Source organism: Falco cherrug, chromosome Z (genome assembly GCF_023634085.1).
Source record: "Falco cherrug isolate bFalChe1 chromosome Z, bFalChe1.pri, whole genome shotgun sequence".
Classification (NCBI taxonomy): domain Eukaryota; kingdom Metazoa; phylum Chordata; class Aves; order Falconiformes; family Falconidae; genus Falco; species Falco cherrug.
Window position 1 is genome coordinate 74,317,920 of NC_073720.1, and position 23,773 is coordinate 74,341,692.

At 38.4% G+C, this 23,773-nt stretch overlaps 1 protein-coding gene across 10 annotated transcripts in view; it reads right to left on the reverse strand.

The window, feature by feature from the left end:
• SUSD1 (sushi domain containing 1) overlaps nt 1-23,773 on the reverse strand; it is a 52,382-nt gene that overhangs the window by 21,156 nt on the left and 7,453 nt on the right. For 8 of the 10 annotated variants that reach the window (XM_055699035.1, XM_055699036.1, XM_055699032.1 and 5 more), the window contains 6 exons: nt 22,582-22,761; nt 20,366-20,545; nt 10,443-10,537; nt 8,414-8,603; nt 7,307-7,401; nt 6,004-6,190 (listed from right to left, as the gene is read on the reverse strand). In XM_055699035.1, the coding sequence (XP_055555010.1) occupies nt 6,004-6,190; nt 7,307-7,401; nt 8,414-8,603; nt 10,443-10,537; nt 20,366-20,545; nt 22,582-22,761 (927 nt within the window). The remainder of the gene's footprint in view (nt 1-6,003; nt 6,191-7,306; nt 7,402-8,413; nt 8,604-10,442; nt 10,538-20,365; nt 20,546-22,581; nt 22,762-23,773) is intronic. The other 2 variants (XM_055699037.1, XM_055699040.1) reach the window with 2 other exon arrangements.

A 23,773-nucleotide genomic window follows, 5' to 3' on the forward strand; every position in this document is an offset into this window, starting at 1 on the left:
TTTGCTCCTTCCCTGCTGAGGACTCAAAGGCCCTCTCTGCTCCTCTGTGCTGAAAAACAACAAATTTCAGTGCTTCCCAAGTATCACTTTTTAGAGCCAGGCAGAGTGCAAACAGAGAGGGTCTCCCTGCTTCCTCACAAAGGGAGGGGGGCATGTCGTTTTCAGATGTATTATTAATGCTCTTCACTGCTTTCATAAGTCTTGCTGTATTGCACAGGTAACATCAAAAGCAATGCAAGACGGCACTATCAGCAGCTTAGCAGAACAGAAAGTGTAACTGTAAGCAGCTGAGCTTTAATAAACTACCGGGATGGAGGTCATCAGCTTGAGGACACCAAGCTGAGTGGTGCGGCTGATGCCCCTGGGGCAGGAGCCCATCCGGAGGCACCTGGACAAGCTGGAGAAGTGGCCCCACGAGCACATGAGAACCTCACCAGGTTCAACAAGGCCGGTGCAACAAGGTCCTGCACCTGTGTCAGGGCAGCCCCTGGTACCAACACAGGCTGGGAATGAAGGGCTTGGGAGCAGCCCTGCGGAGAAGGGCTTGGGGGTACTGGCAGGTGAAAAGCCGGCCACGGCCACGAGCCGATAAGTGCGCTCACAGCCCAGAAAGCCACCCGTGTCCTGGGCTGCATCACAAGCAGCACAGCCAGCAGGTGGAGGGAGGAGATTCTGCCCCTCTGCTCCACTCTGCTGAGCCCCCACCTGCAGTGCTGCATCCAGCTCTGGAGCCCTCAGCACAGGAAAGACATGGACGTGCTGGAGCGTGTCCAGGGTGGCACAGAAGTGATCAGAGCGCTGCAGCACCCCTCCTATGAGGAAAGGCTGAGAGACTTGGGGTGGTTCAGCCTGCAGAAGAGAAGACCCCGGGGAGACCTTATTGTGGCCCTTCAGTACTTACAAGGGGCTTATCAGAAAGATGGGGACAGACTTTTTAGCAATAGGATGAGGGGTAATGGTTTTAAACTAAAAGAGGGTAGATCCAGGCTAGACATAAGGAAGAAGTTGTTTACAACGAGGGTGGTAAAAAACCACTGGCACAGGTTGCCCAGAGAGCTGGCGGATGCCCCATCCCTGGGAGCGCTCAGGGTCAGGTTGGATGGGGCTTGGAGCAACCTGCTCTAGTCGAAGGTGTCCCTGCTCATGGTAGGATGGTTGGACTAGATGACCTTTAAAGGTGCCTCCCAACCCAAACCACTTTATGATATGTGATACAATCATATATGTGATACAATCATGATATGATTGTATCTTAACAATTGATAATAATGTATACATGAAAAAGTCACACAAAGTCAGAGCTGAAAAAGAGCTCACAATCTCTTTTCCTCCCTGTTGTAGCCTATTTTTGTATTCTTTTTTTCCGTTTCACATTTCATTAATCTTATTTAATGCTAGTTATACTAACCAATTGAGGACAACACGCAGGCTAATCCAAATACATCACTGCAAATCTGTAAAGGACTACCTGAAGTAATACTAAAGAACCCTTGATTCACACAGACAGAGAAGACAAAAAAGCAAATAATTTTGTTCAGCTTGTAAAGCACTGGCTATAAAGCACATACTATGTCACCTATATCAATTGCTTTGTAAATAGAATGGTAAGTGGTGATCAGATGGATCATGACGTCACAAATATTTAAGAAAAAATCTTGCTATGAAGAAGTCAGAAAAAGAAGTGTAGTTCATATGAACTTAAATATCAAACATTTGAATAGTCTGTGCGTAAAAATACAAAAATGCAGGCATGATCATATGTATGCAGGAGTTTACAGGATTGGCAGCTAATTTCCTCCCTAGATTAAAAAAATAAAACCATGTTTAGGTTTTAATCATCCTCCTTTCCCCATTACATAAATCAGGAACTCCCTTCTTTGCAGTACTGGTGCTCTGAAGGCGCACACTATAATGGACTGCCTTTCTGGAGGTACATGATGTGCTGTCAGAGTAAGAGCTGTCTGATCACATCTCCAGCAGTCTTTCATTTCCTCACTGGAAAGCTGATTTGGTTTTTCCCTTCTTTTCCAGGCCTTAAAGAAGTCCCTATATGAAAGAACACGTATAAATCTTTTCCATTATACAACAGAGCAGAACAATAATAACAAGTATTAAAAGATAATAAGTATCCTTTACGTGTGTGTACACTCATGGGCGGGCAAACAAACTAGACATCACAACCTGATCTGTAATGTAGAACGTTTTTCACATACTGAGACAGAAGTGGAGGGCTCTAGAAGATTATACCTAGTATGTAATGGAATTTATTCTTCTGTTTCAAGACCCTTTCTAGACTCCCTGCTTGTGAGCCTACTTTCTGACTTACATGTTCATATGGAGAGAGAGAGGATACACACATGAGTATATGGCCTGCAAGTATATCCTGGACCAAAACAAAAAGAACAGCACCTGAGAAACATAGGAACCACAACCATGTGAGGGACACAGGCTCAAGGTCAAACCTACCCAAACCCACTGAAAAGTGCATGCACAAGTATGTAAGACATGGCAGCATGCCTGAACAGTAAGCATTGAACAAATTCAAAACACCCTGGTTCTAAGCAATAAATCAAGAGGAGATAATGAGAAATCATCATTGAATCTAATATGAATTATTTTACAAGAAGGAAATGTAATCCAGTAATTCAGGCACAAAAGATCTATTTCTAGTGTCCAGGAGATTTTCTGCCTTGTAAGTATGATGTCTTAGGTCACAGTGGTCTAAACTAAAAATAACTAGCTGGACACTGTAAATAAGTAGACATTCATGAACTTCCCAAAGACCACAATTCTGTCATATCCATCATAAAGAATCTATCCCAAAGCAAAGCTCGCAAACAGATTTAAGTATCAGTAGTATTTTCATGTGGCTCAAGTGAAGATGTTACTCTTATTTAGGCTATTAGAAGCAAAAGCATTAGCCCTTCTCTATTACTCTGGTTTTCAAACACTTCAAAGTGGTTTACAAAATTCAGTCATCTAAAATTCTTATGTGAAAAAAGATAATGCAATTAAGAACAATGTCTTGTCTGAGCATGCCTTAATAAATGATCTTCAAAAGGAAAAGGAATAGAGCAATGTCTAAGTAGCATAATCCCAACAGAAGTAACGAATGAGAAAAAGTACACTCACAAGACACTCCTTTTCTTCCTTCAGAAACAAACTTCCTTCTTGCTTAAAAGACATTCTTGCTACCATCTTCTTAAAACTAAAATATGATCACTGCCTAATCATTTTTCATAATTGACTCTATTTCCTATCTCAAGTAGACAGATGCTCAGAGCTCTTCTAAAATAAGCTAAGACGACATAAAAGACTGTGCAAGATGCCTGTTACTGGAAGTACAAAAGGATCAGAATTTCAATGATCCATGAAGCATTTGCTAGGCTCTATTTACCATCCAGAAGATGATGGGCAAAACCAACTTCATGCTCAGCACAGAACTATTTTTAAAGGATGCTACTTGCCAGGGAGAAAAGCAGGCTTTTAAGTCCCAAGTTCTTGCTTTTTTCTTTAGAAATACTACAGATGTATCTCTATTAAAGAGATATGTAGATGTAAATAGAGATATAGATATTCAGGATTGATCTGAATATGTAATATTCATTCATATTCATGAATATATATATATAAGAATATATAAGAAAGTAGCTTTCTTAACATACATTTACTAATCTTCCTTTTTTAAAAAAAACCCCACACTTATAGCTAGCATTTATATGCTTATTGTATTCCTTAACAGACTTTAAAGAATTTACACTATCCCTGCCAGGAAATTAAATCTGTCAGGAAGGCAATCATCTGGGACATGTCTCTTCACAGTAGTTGAAACTCCACAGTTAAGATTTCCTGAACTCTCAAAATGCAGGAAGTGTGTGGAAGTCAAGAAGACACAACATCAGGATTTGCCCCCAGCTGAGGAAACAGACCAACTGACTGTGCATTTGTTAAAAATGCCACATGAAACCTCAGACAACAAATGAGGCCACCTTCAGTACATTAACAGTAAAACACTTTAAGTCATCTTCCTCAGAGGCTCCATGCTTAAGGTTTATCTTATATTTACACAGTACCATTTATGCAGAAAGCCACCAGAGCCAAAAAATACCTTTCAGACTTAAGCTGGCAGGTAAATCGAGATCATTCTACTCACCATGGAAACAAAACCCTCTAGTTTAACAAGGTCCATGATTACAAAATAAGTGGACAATTATAAATATATATATTACATACCTACTCTGTGTTTATAAATAGTTCTAATATAAATTGTTTGTCCAGCTAATGCAGTTCCCAAAACACAAAAGTCAAGGGGACACTGCCAGAAAAATTATTTTAACTGTATTCTTTTAATCAGAGATAAGCTGAAATAGCAACGGAGTTAATATCTTATTTAAATTCCCATTATTTGGTGAGCTTCAGAGCATAATAACTGTTGGCTTTTTAATTTTCACTCAATTTCAACTGCAAAAAGACCTGCTTTCATTTTTTGCCATGCAAACACTTCATATTATGCTTTTTTAAACTGAAGAAAAGAGCAGAATATGAAGTGTTTGCATGGCAAGAGTTGGATGAAGATACCTAATGACAGAGCAACAGCTACCTTCTATTGGTCACTGAAAAAAACCTAACTACCAGATATAAAATGGCTCATGTAGCAGGATCTTCTTTCAAGATGTGTATGACCTAACTTTATGAAAAGACCTTTTCTGGGGCTATGCATGTGCATTTGTGAAGCACTAACTCAGAAGAAAGGATAACATGCCAACTGCCAAAGCACAAATACCACTTCAAACAGCACCTGCTGCGAAGTGTTCTCTAGAGCTCTTCTGAGTAAGTGACAGAGTTCAGGAAATATCACAGGATGACAGTGTAAATAGCTATGCTTTTACTCTGAGTATGTATTCAAAAATTACCTCAGTCAACCAAATTCTGAGACAGTGTGTTATTTTCTACAAAGCTACATGTACTCATGAACTGACAGACACTACTTCTGAGTGACAGCTAGGGAACTTCTGAAAATGAATTATCAAATCATTACTGTAATTTCATTTAAAAAAAATAAATCCATGTCATTGTATATCCTAAAAAGTATCTTTAGGAAAAAAGACATGTTTTGCCTTTCCAGAAGCTTATAAAACTTACATATACTATTGAAAATATGGTATTACTATTTAAAATGTGGTAATACTATCAATTTCAAAACCACCACAAAACTTGTCCTTCATAAGCAGTCAGCAGAGAATTGCTTCCACCTAGTGACTGAACACAGTTACAGACACTTAGGGAGTTACCTATTCCAATTTGTGGCCCCAAGGGGAGGAATGATAACAGCACCAAACGCTGCACTTCACAGTGTAACGGTAATAACCTAATACAGGAAGTCTGATAGTATTCAGATAGTGTAAAACTGTTCCAAACAAAAAATGACAGATTTTTTTTATCACAGCATTTTAGTGCCATAAAAATATCTTGCTAAATATCAAAGCCGAGATTCTCCCTACAGAACCTTATTTGTTCACGTGCCTTTTATGTTTTGTACTCCACCAATTAAAGATGAAGGTATCCATCTGAGGTACTTGCAGGACTCTGCACATTGTATCCTTGCAGACTTCAGTGATACCTGTTGTCACAAATACCCATATGAAGCGCAGTCGTGCTATTATCTCCACTTCACAGTGGAGACAACTCATGGAAAAAGAGACTTAGACTAATAGGGCAGGGAATTTAACCCAGGTCCCCTAGATACAAATCTTGTGTCTAACCCACCAAATTATCTTTTCCCTGCTGTCGCAAAATGACACTTCAAAACACTGCACCCCTGCTTCTCTCCCACTTCTGCTGCTAGACTGTCAGTCCTATAAGATCGACAAAAACAAACAGCAATGAACAAGTCCGAGCATGGAAAGACCACTTTGACAATCCACCATACAACACCGAGATCAACAATGCTTTTTTGCCCAATAGGTGCTCCTGTAAATACATAAAATAAATGATACCACCTACCTGTGATTTGTGTTGTCATGGAAACGAGCAGTGAAAAATTCAAAGCTACCATGGAAATATTAACAGAGTAGTTGGTGCCTGGCTGCAAATCAAAACAAACTTCTGGAGCCTGCTTGTGTGTGGTAAGGTCAAAGGTCATTTCATGAAAGAACTCCTTCTGATACCAACGCTGGCCTTGCACATGAAACTGTAAACGAAAAATCACAGAATGGAAGTTGCAATGTTTTAATAGAGCACTTGCATTCAGTCTTGTCATGCTTTAAATTAGAAGAAATAGCAGAAAAACACATCACTGCATACGGAGGGCCAAAAACGTTGGCATTGACAGTTACCCAAATTCAAATGTTTCCAAAATTTGTCAGGAATTGCAGTCCCTCTTGATCAGCTCTGACATTGTCCTAGTTCTTTCAGTTATCCTTGTCCTAGTCTATCCTCTTCTGTATTAGTACTGTTATTTTGCCCAAGCCTTGATTTCCTGCTAACATACAGGTTTCCAGTAAGAGGGCACTCTCATTGCATACTCTCACAGTGCATAGAAATGAGTCAAAAAAGCTCACATGAACACCTCTCTGGTCTGACCATGAGGATCAAGTAAAAAAGCAAGTAATTTTGACCTCTGCCAAAATTCCAAGTACTCTCCAGGATCTAGTTACAGACACATACATTTGCAGGCAAATTTACAGACCCGTGGGGGTTTTTTTGGTTCAGTTGGATTTTTTGTGTGTTTTGTTGTTGATGTCCCAAATCAATATGAAGTTATTAACTTTAGGCATCTCATGATCATTCCTCTGTTAATGAAAACTAAAATGCTTGCTGTATTTTAATCATGTGCAAATTTTCCTTTAAACAGACCCTATGCCTTCAGATAATCTCTGAGCACCTCCTAGCACACAGAGATTTGAGACAACAGCAGGTGGTCAAAAGTCCTGGCAGAGACAGTTCATGTGGAAATGCCCTGCTGGGTTGACGGAAGATTGAAGACGTATCACAGGGCACAGTGGACTGACTGTAGAATTGGAACAGTTGCCTGACACCTGCACATGACAAAGTTGAAAGCACAGATAGGGAAGAAAAACCAGAGTAGAACAGGGGAAAAAATAAGCAAGAAACAGGAGATTACAAAACAGCATGGTGGTTTCTCTTTTTTGAAGGTTGCTATCCAAGCATAGTCCCTGGGTTTTTATGAGAGACATTACTAGAGTGAGGAACACTGCTAGCTGTGAGTGTTTGAAAAATTAAGGTTTTTTCACATAGGTGATTGATTAAATTGTTTTGTAGATTCAAAATACAGATTGTCACTTACTGAGTATCTGTCTTCCACATCAGTTCCCCTGACAGTTCTCTGCCATTTCAAGCAGGTATCATTAAAAATTAATACATTATTGAAAGCTTCCTTTACTGTAGAGACAATAAAAAAGGCAACAACTTATTACAAAAACTTTACCTTCTTCAACTTAATTGAGTATGAGTAGCTGAAAATAAAAACAAAAAAAAGTTTTTTATTTTAATTCTGTTCCGAGAAGGAGGTAGAATCTCATTTATTTTTGAATGAACAAACACAGTAAATAGATAACAAACATTTTCCAGAGAAAACAGCTTCTGGAAAAACCCAAGTACCCTATTCAGTAAATCAAGATAGGATTTATTTGTCCAGACTTAGGGAAGTAATAATGACAGAAAGATCCAGGAGTTCAGACCTTCTGATAGAAGTAAAGTTATCATAGAACAATTTGTCACAGTTAATGCCCTTTAGGAAAAAGCACATGAGAAAAAGCATTTTTGTGTGTTCCAAAGGCAATTCTTTCTTGAGGTCTGTTGCATCCATATCAGTATGTCAGAAGGCAAGCTTAAAGTTTCCATAACCAAAATACTACAGAAACTTGCTGTTAGAACATGTCTTCTCTACAATTACTGAAGAACTGCCAGAACACTGGTCATCACTGCAAAACATAGGAATATTATCTATAATGCTCACATCACTTAGGTTAGTATCACACAACTCAGCAACAGGAAATTCTCCCACAGGCCGAGAGTCAGTTTTCAAGGCAAGGAACTGAAACCACTAAGCACTGCACCACGGACTGAAATTCCAGCATGTAGCCAGGAACGTCACTGCAGCAATCCTGCCTCAGTCAGAAGACAAATCCTGAAGCAAGTTCGCCAAATCTTTCTGAAGGGCACTTACTGCCACTGCTCTGTTTGCTCATCGATTCAATGGCCACAGTGAGCAGAAACAAAAATGTCCTCCAGAAAAAGAAGATGCTGATGGTGGCTGCATGTATGTAGTCAGCACAAAGAATGATACAGTCTAGCAGACAGCCTGTTAACCCGTCTGCTAGACTCAAACCAGTAAACTCTGCAGCACAGTAAGTTCTTCTGTAAGCACAAGAGAATACAAAACACAACTTACCCTTTGTTTGAACTGCAACTGTAACTGAGACAATGGTGTTTCTGGAAGAGATGGCCGTAATATTCACCACATAGTTACTGCCAGGGTTAAGATCTAAACACACCTTTGGATTATCTTCACTTGTAGTGATGTTAAATATCACATCTTCTGAGAACGTCTTCTCATCCCATCTTTGGCCCAATAAGTGAAACTATTGGAGATAACAAAAATGATGGTTGTGGCTCTCCAAATTTCAGAATACTAGTTCAATTAAGCCTTAAGAACCTAGGATTACATCTGGTTTAGACTATCAACTCAATCAAGAGAATAGGCTTGTGACTAACTGTTTTTGTGCAACAAGACAATGTAATCAATTAGATTTTTAATTTATTTTGTCTGTTAAATTTATGACTGTTTTCTCACACATTTCTACAACAAATAGAAGAAATTATAACACGGACCCTACAAACACCTCCAACACAAGTAGTAAGGTGTAAGTAAATTTTCTTTCTTGTTTACAGCACACAAATGGAAACTACATCTGGTTGCTATTTTCTTTTCTCTAGTTTTTCCCCCTTGCCCCACAGAAGCAGTAGTAAGACAACACCAAACAACAGTAAAACACAGGTGATGCACACAAACTGAAACACAGCAAGTTCCATCTGAATACAAAGAAAAACTTTTTTGAGAGTGACGGAGCACTGGAACAGGCTGCCCAGAGAGGCTGTGGAGTCTCCTTCTCTGGAGACATTAAAAACATGCCTGGATGTGGTTCTGTGCAACTTGCTCCAGGTGAACCTACTTGAGCAGAGGGCTGGACTAGATGATCTCCAGAGGATCCTTCCAATCCTGACCATTCTGTGATTCCCTAAGAGAGTCCCAGTGCAGTGAAAAAGAAACCTGCCGTTTGCTGTACAAGATGCAGGGACATGCAAAACTTATCTAGTTGAGCTCAAGGCACTCCAGACTGTCCTGAACTTCACTGCAAGCACCCTATGCCTGCATCATTCTCAGTTTTGACTATTCTGAAGTGTCTTGCAAGTAGATGAATTCAGGCAAGAGCGTGTGCAGAACACATTACAATGGAGATCCACAGCTTCCCAGTTACCACCAGGTACATGAAAAGCACTAGTTTTGCATTGTTACGGTAATTGGGAACTCGCTTTTTCCTTCTCAGCAGTGCTCAATAAAAGGATGCAAATTAAAATTACATTGATTTACAACACAGGAGAAGAAAGACAGGCTGTCTTCCAGCATATCACCCAACCTTGAAATGTACTGTCCACATTAACCTAACTGCCCCGGAGATCCAAAATAATCCACTTTTTCACCCTATTTGTACATGCTCAAAAAACAACCTTGCTTGGGGTATTGCCGTTCCCAAAAGATGGGAATCCTTATCATGTTGGTTTGGCTTTCGGTAACACTAACTGAACTACTTGTTTCTGAGACTTTATGTCTTAACTTTTATTCTGATGTTTATAGATGGCAATTAAAAGAAGAAAAAAAAAAAAAAAGAAAGAAAAAGTAGTTACCAAAGTTGCTTTCAATTTCCATGAAAAACAGTTCTAAAATGTTCAAATAAGAGATGGCTGAATCCCAAGCAAGGCACAGTACTTCAGTAAATCTTGCATTTCCAAAACAAGTTACATCCAGTATCTGCAAGTGATACACTGCTTGCTTGAAACACCTGCATCAATATCAGGGACAGAATCCAAGTTTTGCAAGGTTTTCTATGTCAATGTGACCCTGAGCTCTACAATGTAATTTCACTAAAGAATAAACTTGTGCTTAAACATTTCTTACAGTTTCAAGCAGATGTTTAGGTGATTTACTAGAAAAGGATCCAACAGCTTTTGAGTTTTTCAACTAACTTTAGGACAGGGATTTGTTTCTTTCCTAACCCAGTGAGCTTTATGTTTCTAGGCATTTTACCAGGACTAGCAAGACAAACTACCATATAAACAAAAGCCACAAAACATATCTCCACTACTGACTCAGGATTAAGCAGGACAAGGCTACTCCCAAACTCAAATGGTGCCCCACTTACTGTGTATGTTTCCTGCAAGCCCAGCCTTCCAGTTTTCCTTCGCCACTTCACACAGGTTTCATTGAATATGGACAAATTACTTAGTAATTCCTCCTCTGTGAGCAAAAAGATGAACAAAGAATGAAAACAGTTATTATTTCTCATGCAAATTTTATTGTTTGGAGCCATCGTTTGTTTCTTCCTTATTCTGTTTGGTTGTGGGTTTTTTTTTCCAAACAGGAAAAATGAGACAAGGTAGGCAGAAGCTAGGTAGTAAATTTTCCTTTGACTGCGTCAGCTCCTAAAATTAAAATACAAGGCTAACAGAAGAAACATGTTCTGAGCTAATGACTGTGACAGAGCCAGAATTCCATAAATTACCATGACTAATGAAAACAAAATACTTTCTAAGTTTGCATTTTAATCTAGAACAATTTGAATTCTAATGACTTAACAGATCTTGAAGAGGAACATTATAGTTCCCTGACAGCAAAGGAACAAGCTCATTAACTATATCAGAGTACTGCTATGTTCCTATATATAAAAGCACACATATACAACAGCATTGTTTCTTACACAAAAATCCTACAGTATATACTGTACTAAAACCTTTCATATTGGGTGACCAATCCAGGCAAAAAAGCCAATAATAAAAGACATTTTGATCTGCTTCAGACATTCTTCCTAGTCATAATACATTAAACATCTACCATGTATAGGTATTCCTGTATTCCTGGTCAAAGTCTTCCATTAAAGTGTGCTTATGACAGTATTACACCACCAAAAATGAAAAGCAATAAACAATGCCCCAGTTCCACTACTTCTGCCACCCATTCTATATTGTCCTTGAACTTGGGTGCCAGCAACTGGATCTTGTGACATGCAATGGTCTGTCTCCTAAAGAACAAGTCACTCACAAATCAACTTGAAGATTTGTAGACCATTGGCTCTTATGGATTAGAAGTCTTATCAAACTGCAAATAAAACAGTCAAGCAGATTTAAATGAACTATCTGTAAGAAAAAGAGGCTACCAGTAAGCCAACAAACTTGGAAAAAAACAGTCTCCTGAATACAACAACCTATATTAAAGCATTTTAAGAAAGCTTCTGTGTTAGACTGGAAAAGAGCTTTTTTGTACCTAAATGAATGGTTTGGTTCATTATTTGTTTGGGTTTCAACATGTTTTCAAAAGGTGTTGACATTTCTCCTTGTTTCACAATAAATGAAGTAACACAGCCACAGTAAAACACTTTTCAGAACAAGCACTAGATGAAAAGCATGAATCCCACACAGCCAGGGAAGACAGTTACAGCAACCATAGATAAACCCTTCAACACACCTGTGTTAACTTACACACTTTCAAGGTTGGTTTATGCCTCAGAGAAAAAGACAGAACCAGTAAGATCAACTCTGCTCTATTTTAGGCAGTTCTCTCACTGCTGTCATGAGACACAGAGCAGCTGCCATCACAAGACTAAATAGAGTATCCTCCCAGAGCTAAGAGCAAAGCTCCTTCTGCTTACAAAGTGATCTGGTCTTCAAATAGTCATTCCTTTGCCCAGCGGTGTTTTCTTACTACATTCACTGCATGACAAAGGTCGCAAATCCAAGCTCATACAGATTCTAAGCTGAAAAGCCTGTACTAGTTTGGCAGATTCTCCAGAAATATTCACACAATAGTTGGTGCAATGCCCCGTTGTAAAAGCAAACATAGTGCAGGTTGCTCTTCCTCTGTATGCAAACCTCACTACCATTTCACAGGAGGGCCCTTGTAGCGTATGGACATGAAGCTGTCACTGAAATAAACAAATACATCAATAGTCTCTAAAATTCCTATATGTAGGTAGTTACTTAGAACTGCAGTGTAATGGTTTGCTTATTTTGCAGCACTTTATTTTCTTTTCCCCTTCCTTTTTTTATTTATTATTAAACTGTCATAAAACAGTTCTCTAACGGTATCTCCCTCTCCACATACTCAACAAAAAGATGCCTTATTCACAAGACTAGTTGATCTCCCAACTAATTTTAATTCCTACATTACAAGCTGTCGTTAAATATGGAAATGTTGTTGAAAGCTTCCTCTTCTACAGAGGAGATTAATCTGCATGTCCTCTAAAACAAATTTCCTTACATATGGCTGTCTGATTAATTGTATTGAAATACTGCCTATTATTATTATTATCTGTTTCACAGTAATGTCTAGAAACTCTACAGTACTAAGACTTCTGTACCCACACAAAGCAAAAGAGTATGTTCAGTTACTGTATTCTTCAAATCAGATAAATTTTTACTAAAAGACCAAAAGGCAAAAATGACTCATTTGAGCACAGCCAGAGGGAAAATGGTTGCATATCCATGAGAACTGAATTAAAATGCATTACAAAAATAAAAAGTAAAAAAAAAAAAATTGCCAAGACTGCTCAGCAAGAAAATCAGGCACTTGATTTTTGAGTTCATAAAATACCCAGGAAAAAAATAAAGCAAAATAAAGTGGCAAACAAAAAAGTGTTTTAGCCGGGTATTCAGTCACAGAAAGAAATCTTTTACAGTGGCCTCCTTGGAAAGAAGTCATCAGAACTAGTAGAATTTTTTTCTGTAACTACATCAATTTGTCTGTTGTGCTTTCTGAACTTTGGGAAGAACTAAGCCACTGTGCCATTGCCATATACCCACAGAATACCTGGCAGACCTTTTCTCAAAAGTTTCCAGTCCAAACAAGTAGGAGCAAAAAAGGACAAAAAGTTGTAACATCCACAGAGCAAAGACCACAACAAAGTCCTGGGCTTTCTGAGGAGACTGCTTTTCCTCCCTTATTCTTACTAATCACACACTCTTTGGATAACCAAATGTACACCAAGTGCTTGGTTTAACATTAATCCCAACAGTATAACCCAATAACAGCACAAAGGTATCTCTGAAAAAACTGTCCTCACACCTAGAGGAAAACAGGTTCCCTAACAGGTTAGTTCTGTGAAATCTAACAGTGCTAGTGTCTTCCACAGCTTGGGCTCTCTCAACAGGAAATGCTCTATACATGCCAGGCCTTAGTATGACATCTTAGCAGACAGTGGCATTCAGGTTGTCAACATACCCGATTTCAATCAATAGCTTTCACTCAGACTCACAAATGAGATGGGACAAGTAACGACCCCCAGTTTCCTCATAGTTCAGCACTAGAAATGTCAACTTGTGATTAACAGAGAAGGCCACTGGATGCCACAGCTGCTCCACTGACCTCCAGGTTACCCTCACAACCTCCCTTCCATCCCAAGAGAAAGGGTCCTAGAAGCGATATGCGAATGCCTGGAGACCAGAGCAGAAGGGTGGAAAAAGATCCTGAAGTCAAATACTGAAAGGTAAATCTGTGAGAGGGTAGAGAGATAAAAACAGCACTGGCGGTTAGCAGACAGGAAATAGGAGTGCTGGTATACAGAACAAAAATGGGAAAACACATAAAGTAAGTAACGAAGTGATTCAACAGTGCCAGTGAGCATCAGAAGGTGAGAAATCATGTTAAGAAAGCCCAAGAAATTAATTCTAAGAGGAAAACAAGGAGTGAAAGTCTGTCTTTTTTACTCCCCTTTCAAACGCTCTGCTAGGAAGCAGGGCCTCTCTCTGTGCCCGAGTGTGTAGGAAAATCTTAGTAATTACAGCCAGTGCATAAATGCCTGTACTTTCATGGTCTTCTGCCTTAACCCTGTGCTGTAAAGGCCAACCTTAATTCTTCACTTAACAACCTATGTGAGCTCAGCTCCCAGTACTCAGTGTTATTATTTGCTGACTCAGGGAAAAAAACCACAACCCTGTGTCTGAACACTCATTAAAACACCTAACTTCCTCCACACGTACAATCCACTACTCCACAGCTGTAAGAACACTTGACTACCACTGACTTCAGCCCAAGATACACGTTAGCAGTGAAGCATTTTTGAACTTGCATGAAGAAATGGTATTTGTCAGAAAGCAGATAGAATCAGCTTCAATCCAATATTTCATCTTCTGCAAGTAGCTAAAAGAGCATCCACACGTGCACAACTCACAGAGCTCCAACCACCAATCTCCACACAAGCATGCAATTTAGGGAAAGAAGAAATCCAAATACTAGCTTTTATGTATGTTTTGCCTGTTCAGTCCTGTGAAAACTGTGAATGATGCTGCAAGTGCCATCTGCTATAAACATGCACCACTCATATGTTCAGATGCAGAAATTAAACGGAGAGCAAACAATGCTTCAAGGAGAACTTCTGCTCAGACTGTTTCAAGGCACCTGTTCCATAGCATATAGGCAAACACCTCTTGCACAATAACTTTCTCAAATGTACACGAATTTATTTTACAGACATATCTTCAGTATTTATACCATTTAGGATAGCATGATAAATTTTTATGAGTTTTCCACATTTTGAGTAACCTACTTGCTCCCAGTTTAACTAGAATTGCAAAATTAGCAGGTTTTCACCTTCAGCCCCAAACTTTACACAGAGGAAATCCACAGAGAAACAGAAAAGCTATAGGTAGAGACCATCATGCAGGAAGGAATAGACAAGATAATTAATGATTTACTACTTCCTTTGGTCTAAAAACATTACCAGGAGACAAACAGGAGGCAGAGTAACTCATGCATTGAAGCAGACTGACAAAAACATAAGAGATGCAATTGTGACCATACTTACAGAGGAAAGATGCATCAATCAAGGGTGTCACATTAGACAGGATTAGATGGGCTGGGATTACCCCACCTGAAAGAGGTTCCCCAAGACTAGTATTCGCCATTGCAAACTGGGTGATTATTAACATCGTTTCAAAAAACCAAACAAACAAAAGCCTAAACAGCCCTGCAAAAAGCTATGGGTTTTTTTGTTTAACTGTTAACTGGGTTGCATCACTATGATCTAAGAAGTACCACCTCTCATAACACAGACTCCACCTTTTTCCAGGCAATTAAAGAAATTACCAGATTAACGTATGTCTGGATTTAACACATCAAGTTAGGCCTTTACAAAAACTAAGGCAAATCAGATCCTTTTCACTGATGACTATAATTATCCTAATGGTTTGATAGGGAGCTTATTACTACCAAACCCTGGGTTTTGAATCAATGCCCACAGATGTGAGAGTGACACCTTTTCTGTTAAACTCGTAACTGTTGACATAGCTAGGAACAAAAATTAGGACAGTGACAGTTAACCCATTCACTGTTGTATGGAAATTACTGATGCTGCCAACACAGAAACATTCCAGCTGCCTTTCTGTATCATCTCTTACCGTACAAGTGAGAAGCTAAAAACTGACATCCTGGAGGATTCTAGCTAGAGTGGAAATCAGTCATTGGGAACAGGAATAAAGCACAGGAGAAGAAGGGAAAGTGAAAGCAAAGGGAAAACAATTCTGGATTAAAAAGTAAGTAACTAGACCCTCTCAGTTACATGGGAATTATCTTTGCTGTTGGTCTACAGTTAAAATTAAATTAAATTACACCTGACAGACAATCCTGCTCTGTTTATTCCAGACTAGATTCTGATTTTGCTTCTGATTTCTTCCAAGCTTTTTTTTTTTTTTCCTTTTTTTTCCACTATGAAAGTATTCTTTCCCTTTTCTGCAGTGTTTTAAAGTGCACAGTGTGGACAATCTGCTTTGCCTTCTTTGGACCAATTCATCAAACCACTCTTCCTTCTAAACCTTCAAATCACTGAATCATGTATTTAGCAAGTATCCTCCACTCTCTTCACCTGTTAGGATTTTCAGTTCTATCATACAACACCAATTTTCTAGGAAATGTCTCAAAACCAACTAACACCTTATCCCCTTGATGTTTTGAAGATACTCTTCACTACCATAATACCCAAGTTCTATGTGATTATCTCAACAAAATCTCCAGAGACCAGGACACACAGCTAAACTCTGTGGGTGGGGAGTCAAAACACAGAAAAATGAAGCATTCTGAAACAGAAAACCAACCTTTAGTAAAAGGTGGACATTTAACATTGCATTTAGTAAGAGGTGAGGTAAAAAACAGCATGCACACAAAAGGTTATGACGCAGAAGCTCCAAGCTTAGGATCAGACAGAATGTGCACTACTGTGAAGAATGATTTTGCCCCTTTTTGAGCTCCAGGTTCACAGGATGTTGGGACTGGATCATTTTTTCCTCTATTAACACTACCTTGGAAGGCTCTCACAACAAACTAGTAAGATTGCTGTGCCGTCAAACTCAGCATTAAAGGGACACAGGTCAATTTTCCCTTTTCACTGCAACAGATATTCCCCGCTGCCTGAGTTTTGGAATGCTTTACCAATAATACACATCACCTTTCCAGGCAGGTGGGATTCACCCCTTCCTCCAGCCTTTTTACATATCCATGGATTTTTCCCACCCATGTGCAGAAGCTGCTTCTTTTGCAAGGACAGTATTTTACTTATTATATTAAAAAAACCATTTCAATAAATGCATTTCTAATAACAATGCTACTGGAAACTTCTTTAAATACTGAGAAGTTATTCTCTAATGCAGACTTGTATTTTCTTTTCCTTGGATAAACATAAGAAAATTGGACAAACTGTCTGTCTTGACACCATATTGTTGCTACCCACACCAATAGATGCTAAACACACCAAATACTAACAACCTCCAAAGAACACAGACATAGAGAAGGAGTTTTCCAGAGAAGGAGTTTTCTGGGATCAGAATAATGAGCAGCAGTCAACCCAGCCTATGTGCTTATAGCCAGGACTAGAGCCAACTGTTACAGAAAGGATAGATTAAATACTGTGAAAAAGCTCTCCCCATGACAAGGATGTCCTTAGGACTTGGGACTGGGAAATTGGAAAATGCTTGATGAATACTACACTGGAGGACTCTGCAAACAGGATGAAGAGAGCTGCAGTAGGTAAAAGGATTATCTCCCTCCAAAATATCCCTAACAATTGTCCAATTATCACAGAAAACTGCACCAGACACTACCCCCTTTGTGCATGAACTGACCCCTTTGTAATTGTAATGAAGACTGAAAAAAGTACCAGCTTTACAGCTGCACACGGTATTAAGAGCAAGACAACCCTGTAAGCACCCTATTCACCATACTGCATCTTAACTTTCCCAGGATGTGCAAGAAGTAGGTTCCCAAAAGTTAAGCTACATGTGTGTGTATGTATGTACAGCCACGCACATACACAATCGACACCTGTTACAAGGGAAAAATATTCTACTTCAGCACCTATGTTAGTCCTTCCCAATATTTAATATTAAACATTTATATACAAGTTCAATGAAAGATAAAATCAACTCATTTACATATTTTCATTTCAGACAGCCTCCAGTCCCTCACCCTGCCTTCTCAAGATTATATACTTCATGGACTTGATAATAGCTTACAATATACATTGCACACTGTACCATTTGCAAGTGCAGATTTAGGAACAAGTATCTCAGATAGCCAAGGCACAAATCACCTTTTTTCTGGCTGTGTTACAGCCATGATAAGTTAAAAAAAAAAAACTTTATTTGCAGAATCTATCAAAAAGAAAAACATGAGAGCAAAGGCTTCATTTTATACTTTTCCCTTTTATAAAAAATAGCAACTATAATTCTTATGTTACCTTATGTTCAAGTTTATGCCCACACCCAGAACCTCTATCAGTAAGATAAATATTACTACCGAAAAAGTTTAAGTTGACAATTTCTCCTCTGAAATTGAAAATGGGAAAATCAAGCTTGTTTCAAATGATTTTGTATTCCACCACTGAATGCTATAGCACTTTATAGCCATAGCCCTCCCCTGTAACAAACAGCGATATTATTCCCCCCAGGGGATCTTTTTTCCATTCTGAAAATAGACTTCCCAGATTTCCTACGAAATCCCACCAGGTGCAATGTATGCCTGGAATAACAGCACACCATTTCTGCAATGAAAATAAATGAAACCATGCATTTCTGCCTAGTAGGGGAAAAAGTTCATCTTCCAGGACAAGTTGTACAGGATGTCCAGACTTACATGTTGAGCATACTGGACAGCAGGTATTTAATTGCTGGTATGTTCTCTGCACCTTAATCACTTGAATTTAGATATATATATATTTTTGCATTATACACACATCAAGGGTTGGGAAAGGAAGGCTGTAATCCAGCTGACTATCATCAGACTTCACCGCTGGTGGCTTAATCGAATCAGCACCTCTCAGTAATATTAATTTTGTAAGCAATTTTTTCCATATTTAAACCATCTACAATTAAATATACTTTTATATTTATCACACACACAAAACCATTTACTATATAACTGAACAGACAGTGCAACAGACAACACAAATAAAGGGCATTCCATAGCAATCACTTCTTAAAAAATGAAGAAGTGATTATTTGCCAAGGGGGACATGCTTAGGGGAATTTCTCACTTCTAATGATGTTTATCAGGCAGTAGAAAAAGACAAATGGTTTTCTGACTTCTATCATAAGTTATTTTGGAATGGTACATGGTTTTCTCTCATTTTAATGGGAATTACTGATTAATTACACACACACTTAAGATCATATACATCTGAAATGCATCATTACTGAAACACGAATTTCATTTCAAAGCCATTTAGCTCTAGTAAGTGCGAAAAACGGAGAAGCTAAGAAGCTGAGGACCTCTGAACAAGTTTCCCTTTCATGATTTTTTTTTCCCCTCCCAAAGAACCCTGGACTGGTCAGGTTATTTTTTAAAAGCTTTTTTCCATTCTACTTGACTGCAACTGACTTTTTTGGCCCTCTGATCCAACACTGGAGTCTACATTTTTGCCTCTGGCAAAGCTCTTGCTGAAATCCATAGTAATGCTGTGAATGCAGTCTGCAGGTTCAAGCCCTTCAAAGTTTCAGAGTGCTCAAGACAGAACTCTTGGCATTGCAAAGACTGACACACCTGATTAACTAGCTACTCTACACAATGCTGACTTCAAAACCAATTCAGCAGTGCTGCTATGCAAATTGCCTGAATCAAATAAGAACCTTTACTTCTAACAACAGCAGTTCCATTTTTAGTAGGGCACTATAAAAAGTGACCGAACTGCTTTTCTGTACGCTCATTTTATTTGACATCACAGGTTTATACTTGCAGTTAATGCTCAAGACATGAAGTGAGGCAAGAGAGGCATCAAGTGGCAACTCTGTGTAAATGCTTGGTCTGTGAAGCAGTAGCAAAGACATCCTGCAAGTCCTTCTGAGTAACATGTGGATGTTCCAAGGCTTGAGAACAAGAGATGGACAGTTGTAGAGCTATCTTGTGATACGTCTTTCTGAGGACACAGAACAACACTAAGGAACACAACAGCCATAGTCTAAAACCTGCTATTTTTTTGCTATTACTATTAAAATGTCAGTACATCCTGTTTCCAAGCCCACATTATGACATCTTTGTTACGTATCTCCCTTCTCAGGGCCCAATTCTTTTACAGAAAATCCTTTTGGACTGAAATTCAGACAACTGTATCTAGGTTGGAAAGGCAACCATGAGCAAAGTTTACCTTGGGCATTATGAGAGGAGGAAAAAAAAAAAAACAAAAAAGGACCAAAGTTCTGGATTCCATTGCCCTATATTCATCACAGGGCACTTTATTAGTGCCACAAAAAAACAGTGTTAAATGCCTTGTGTTCATCTAGTGACATTCTCCTGGCTTTTAAAGCTGAAGGTTCTCAGTGCAGCAATAAAACTCCAGTTGCATTAGACCCTTTCTGTTTGAAATAAAAAGCTAGACAGCTAACAGAAAGATCTGTGTCATCCACTAGAAACTGTTGCCCAGTTAAAATTCTCTTCCACGACCTTTCCATCCAAAGTACTACCACATTCCCTACATCATAAATCAGAAATGGATTTCTTGCCTTCATCCTTCCTCCTGTTCCTACCTTCAGAACAAGAATGAGAAACTATATAAATAGCAAATCCCACGGCAACTCCTACAGTAATATTTACCTTTGCATATGTACGTAATATTCTCCCATGACTGATCTGTTGTGCATTCTGAAAAATTCCTGTCTCCATTAGAATAATATCCATCTTTACACTGATAGTACACTCTGCTCCACAGAGTGGTAGAGTTGTCCCAGGTCATTTCTGTGTGTGGAATCAGCAAAGGTTTGCCACAGTCTATTTCTGGGACAGAAAAACAGTGTATCAAAACCTGAAAATTAAAACAAGTAAGGCATATCAATGTGTTTAAGAAGAGAGATTAACTGTTCCAGCAAGTAACACTTCACTATTTTTTCACTTCCCAGGGATTTCCAGAAGTCAGGTTAGCCCTTTAGAACCCAGAATTCTGTGACTGGAGACTTTCTAGCAAGATGGAACACTTATCCTTCAAGATGAACCATAAAAAATAAAACAAAAAAGCATCCTGTTTAGAAATGGAGAACAAGGATCTCTAAGCAAATTTTTACAAATGGATCTATCTCCCTGCAACACTGTCTTATCCTCCACATGCTGTTTATTCCTTTATTTTACCTATGATTAGGAACAATAGATCTGAAAAACAACACACGGTCCAAGGAGTGATGTAAAAGAACAGCATCAAGAAGGTTATGTTCCTTTGCCAGTGGATTTAAGAAAAAAAAAAAAAAAAAGAAGCTGGAACAGGCAAGCACAAAGAGCACTTCTGGGGGAAAATTTGATGGATTATTCAGACCACTTTAGAGATAATTAGAAAGCTGGGCTAAAGCACTTATAAATTAATTCATTTGCTCAGAGGTTTCCATGATAAATTTATGGAACAAAAAAGAATAGAGAGTGAAGACAAATCAATAGAATATTACTAGGGTTAAAATTCCCTTTCAAATCCACAATGAACACCAGACCCCAATAAAAGATTCTGCATCACTTTACTTGCAAGAAGTAAACAATGTAAGAATTAAAATCTGACTTTTACTAAAGCTTATATGCAGAAAACAAGTGCTTTTAAAACTGTTTAATAAGTGATTCTGAAATTCTACTCATACAAAGGAAAACAAAGAAGTGAAAAACAAAGTTTATAGAATCAAGATCTGTACAGCCTTTCAAAGAAAAGTTAAACAGATATTGCAATGGCCAATACATCCACCATCACGATTACATTCCTTTTCATATCCCAGTGTGTATGAATGTATGTACCTACCGTAAATTGTCAGAACAATATTCAGAATAACTAATGCACATGCAAAGAATATGCTTAGTTTATAGAAGGACAGTATGTGATGAGACACAAAAATTACTGCTGCTTAACTCCAGCTATCTGTCCACAGCCATCCTGTAATCAGACTGAAAAGCATAAATGCAGAAGTATGTTTCTGTGCAACATATTGAACCTTCTGTTTAGACTGGTGACACAGAATAAGAATATTAAAGAAAATTCTAAAAGTAGAGAGTTGTTGTAACATATAAATTGCATATTCAAAAAAATTACTATGTTTGATTGCAATGAACAGAAGACTCTACCCTGCTGGATTAAACTGAAAAGGTACTTATCACCCAATGAATGGAAAAGTGAAGTTATGCCAATGTAAAAACTGACTGAAGACTGTAATTATCCTGAGGTCACATTAATTAATTAATGAGTTCAGAGTAAAAAATAGACTATACATTTTGGTGGGCAAAATAGTTCTTTTTTAAATATACCTTTTTTTTCTTCTTCTTTTCTGAGTTTTTCCCTTTGTCAAGGAACTTGTTAGGCTGCACTCTTCCAAATCGCAGTAACATAAGGGATTTATGAGTCATGTCAAATAACAATAGCATGCTTGAGCAGTCATAGTTTGCAAATGGTAACTGGTCAAATATGGGAATTTTAAGGGGACACTAACTGCTAATAGCGGTTCAATTTTGGAGCAGTGGCTTCAACCACAGCACAGATATTGACATAGAAAAATGGCAGGAATTCAGGTTGAATTTTCATTTCATGATAATCCCAATGCTTGACATGCACTGGGATTTTGGTCTTATATGTTAACATTTAATAATTTATTGCAGCTTCATTAGCAGCACAGATTAAAAAAAAAAACCCTGTTTAATATACCACTTTTATTTTGTGACTGAACTTCATATGCCAGAAGACTGTATAATCTGAGTACCCAAAGAGGATGTCTCTAACTGATGTCTGCGATTTATTATGGTGGTTGTAACAGTATCTATGCCAAATAAATTTGAAGGCAAATTTCATTTACCTTTGCACACCAAATCAGTGCCATCCCACTGTCCTCTGGCATTGCAGACTGCAGTCTGATTGCCGCTTGCAACAAAGTAACCATCGACACAACTATAAATAACTTCACTTCCATATGTGGTCCCAGTTACAAATACTGGATGTGCATTTAAAACAGAAGGTGGAACCCCACAATCCACACCTAGGGAGAGGTATAAAGAGGAAGATAAATCTGTTAGTCAAGCAGCATAAGAAATGACAACTGCACTCAGCGAGTATTTTTTTTGTTGTTATCAACTAAGCCTCTTTTCCTGCAGTAACCCAACACTCACTCCCTCATGTCCTCTGCAACACCCCCAATGTAACTAAGCATGCTGTAGCTACTCCAGAGCTGCTTCCAAACACAATGACTTCTCTGTCTTTCTCTCAGAATGGCCTGCTAAATCTGTGACTCCTTCCTCAGCCTGGCTGCTAATATAGAGAAAATGGCCTGGTTTTGTTTTTTTGTTTGTTTTTTTTTTCTTTAATCTTTAAGATTCTCCTGCTTTTACAATCCTGATTACAAGTGGCAAGCTGGTTCTGTATCATTTGAAGTAAGCAACAGTCAGAGGGAGACAGACAAGCAGAAACTGCCTTTAGGAAGTAAAATTCTAAAAAGTGCACAAGGACCCAAGAAAGGCAAAACCATAGAAGAGGTTACAGCATACAATACAAAAGCTTCCTGTTAAAGCCAGAGTCTACATGATGTTCAAAACATATTGTAATAGTTGGTCTATTCACAAACATGCCAAGTTGTCAATTACAAATGCATAAAACAAAGCAAGTAGTACCAAAAAGCAATTTGTTTGACAAGATGTCCTTTTTCTAAGGTATTTTCTAAGCCATCTAAAAGGCACTCACGTTAGCATGACACAACATCACATTCAACAGTTTACTTCATCTGAAGACAATTTTTTTATTAATATTCCAGGGAAGCTATACTCTTCACAGACATGTTACATCCATACACTTACATTTAAATAAAACAAGGAGATCTGCCCCACTTACAGTACCTTGATGTTAGGTCACACACCTTACCGAGTCTGACCTACCTTCAATGGCCAGTTTCATCATGACTATATAAACAAAACTCCTATATCACAATAAGAAGGAAGACAAAAGACAAACACTGCTTTTTCTGAAAAAGAAGACATTACACCTGGCCAGAAGAAATT